Raw genomic sequence first — 2,154 nt, forward strand, 5'->3', positions numbered from 1 at the left:
CGGCGGCGGCTTTATGGCAACAGGCACACAACTCATTCGTTTCATGTTTCGCGGAATATAAAAGCACCGAAACATTTTAATTTTAAATTCTTATCATTGAATTTACTGCTTTTCTCTCGCAATGATTTGTGTTGCTTTTTAATTTTTACAGTCTCTACAGAAGCCAGATGCTACCGCCTAGGGCCAAAATAATAAAAACCCGCCGCAGTCGCGAGTTACAGAACAAAAAGGAAACGCGCGGCTGACAGAAGTTAATATCTCAATTTAACAGTGCTGCTCCGCTAATGATCCTTTGATATGTGTTTATTTAGAAAGGTCTGATCTTGACCTTGAAAGCAAACTAAACCGCAAAGTCTTTATGAGAGGAGAGAAAGACTTTATTTATAGACTGGCTTTGCGTCAATCACGGCAGCAGCTGGGCCCGCGCTGGGCGAGGCGCTGCCAGGCAGCCCAGGGGTCCAAACGGGGCGTCAGTCGAGGGCTGCGGTTTGGGGGGGGATCGGCTGCCGAGGACGCCCGTGCCCACCCCTCTCTCCAGGGTAGGACGCCAAGCCCGTGCGCGGAGACCGGCCGGCACAGCGAGGGGTGCGGGCAGCTCCTGCCTGCGAGGGACGCAACCAGGGACAGAGGAAACCGAGCGTCGGAAACCAAAATCAGATGAAGCTTTTAGGGGCCTGAAATCCCCTTCTGGTGCATTTCCAGCTCCCAGCTGGGGGAGGCGAGCGTTTCCCAAGCTCCTAACACCGCCAGCCTGCGAAGGCGCCGCCGAGGCTTCGCACCTGCGGTGCACTGCGCGCTTGAGCCTGATTTCTATTATTTTATGCCGAACAGCGGTTGGAAGATGTTTGCAAAGCCTAAAGTCTTCTGGCCACAGCTGGAGGTGTTTCCCCCTTGCAGAGCTGTATCCCCAAAGCCTTTTCATGGCGTTATCTATCAAAAGGCACCAACATATATCACAAACATTCAGGTGGCCGAAAACCCAGCCCATCCCTTTGTGGCGCCCATTAAGCATTTTGGCACCCACAAGCCCAGGGTCAGGGTGAGCCCGGTAACGCCAGGATTGAGGTCACCTGCTCCGGGGAGCCGGGCCGGAGGGTGCAGCCCGACAGCGGTCACGTCCCGCCGCCACCGGCCAAAGCCAGCAAACGCGCCTACACTGAGCTGCCGAAGGAGCCGGCGGCAGTAATTCAGCCTTAACAGTGGTGTGAAAAACGGCTCGGAGCTGGAGGAAACTTCCCGGGAAGGGAAAAAGTACATAGGAGCGGGGGGACACGGTTTTTCTCTGCAGCAACCGAGTGTGCCCCAGAGCTGGGCAGGGACATCGGTGCTGCTGGACCGGGGGCACGTACACGCGCCTCATGCACCCCAACCCCGCCAGTGCCGAACAGCCGGGGCACGAGACGCCGTTTGGCTCCTTCGACCCCTAAAGGCGCGGGTGGAAAAGCTGCCCCCTCGCTCCCGGTCAAACAAACGGTGCCTGTCCATAACGCGTTAACCCACTCGGTGTCCGGGGATCCACCGCAGCATCTCCCCTCGGCGCTGCTTCCCCCAAGCCTGTCCCAGCACCCTCTACCCTGGAGAACGCGGGATCCATCCCCGCCATTCCCACGGAAGCCGCACGTTGCGGACCCATCCCTGCCCCTCCCAAGGACAAGCGTTTCCCCGGGGCAACCAGAGGCAAACTGTGGCGGCATTTCTGGCCACCACATCAGGAGGGAAGCTGTCAGCTACTCGCTTACTCGTTGTCACCACAACGGCTTCCCAGATTTCCTCTTCCCAATCGGAATTTGGAGTGAAACCAGCTGAAAAAATAATTTGACTTTATGTCAAAAACCTAGCGTAGTTTTCCTCACTGTTTTCCCAGCAATGGTTAAACGAACGTGTTAGAAACTGCTCCAGCGTTAAACAAAGGGCTTGAGTGAGGAGACAAAGCCCTCACCAGCATTTCTGGTCCACCGCGAGCCACCCCCCGAGGTCTTTTTGGCCAAAGATTCTCCACCGCGAGTGTTTGCCAGCCAGCGCATCGCGGTGGCAGCGTGCTTTTCCCTGCCGGGCGGCTTTCAGGGGCAGCAGAGATGTCCCCGGTCCGCAGCATCACGTCCTGCCCTCCGCGGTGCCCCTGCGCTCGCCCCGTGGGAGACCACCACCGCCACG

General features: G+C 57.3%; 1 protein-coding gene across 1 annotated transcript in view; it reads left to right on the top strand.

Annotated features, from left to right (window-relative positions):
- Positions 1-1,197, top strand: part of LOC113488590 (5-hydroxytryptamine receptor 3A-like) — a 30,616-nt gene extending 29,419 nt beyond the window's left edge. Inside the window, exon 7 of the mRNA XM_026863856.1 lies at positions 1,033-1,197. Within this exon, the coding sequence (XP_026719657.1) occupies positions 1,033-1,197 (165 nt within the window). The remainder of the gene's footprint in view (positions 1-1,032) is intronic.
- Positions 1,198-2,154: the final 957 nt, after the last annotated feature.

Source organism: Athene cunicularia (genome assembly GCF_003259725.1).
Source record: "Athene cunicularia isolate RWA chromosome 24 unlocalized genomic scaffold, athCun1 chr24_part2, whole genome shotgun sequence".
NCBI classification, from domain to species: domain Eukaryota; kingdom Metazoa; phylum Chordata; class Aves; order Strigiformes; family Strigidae; genus Athene; species Athene cunicularia.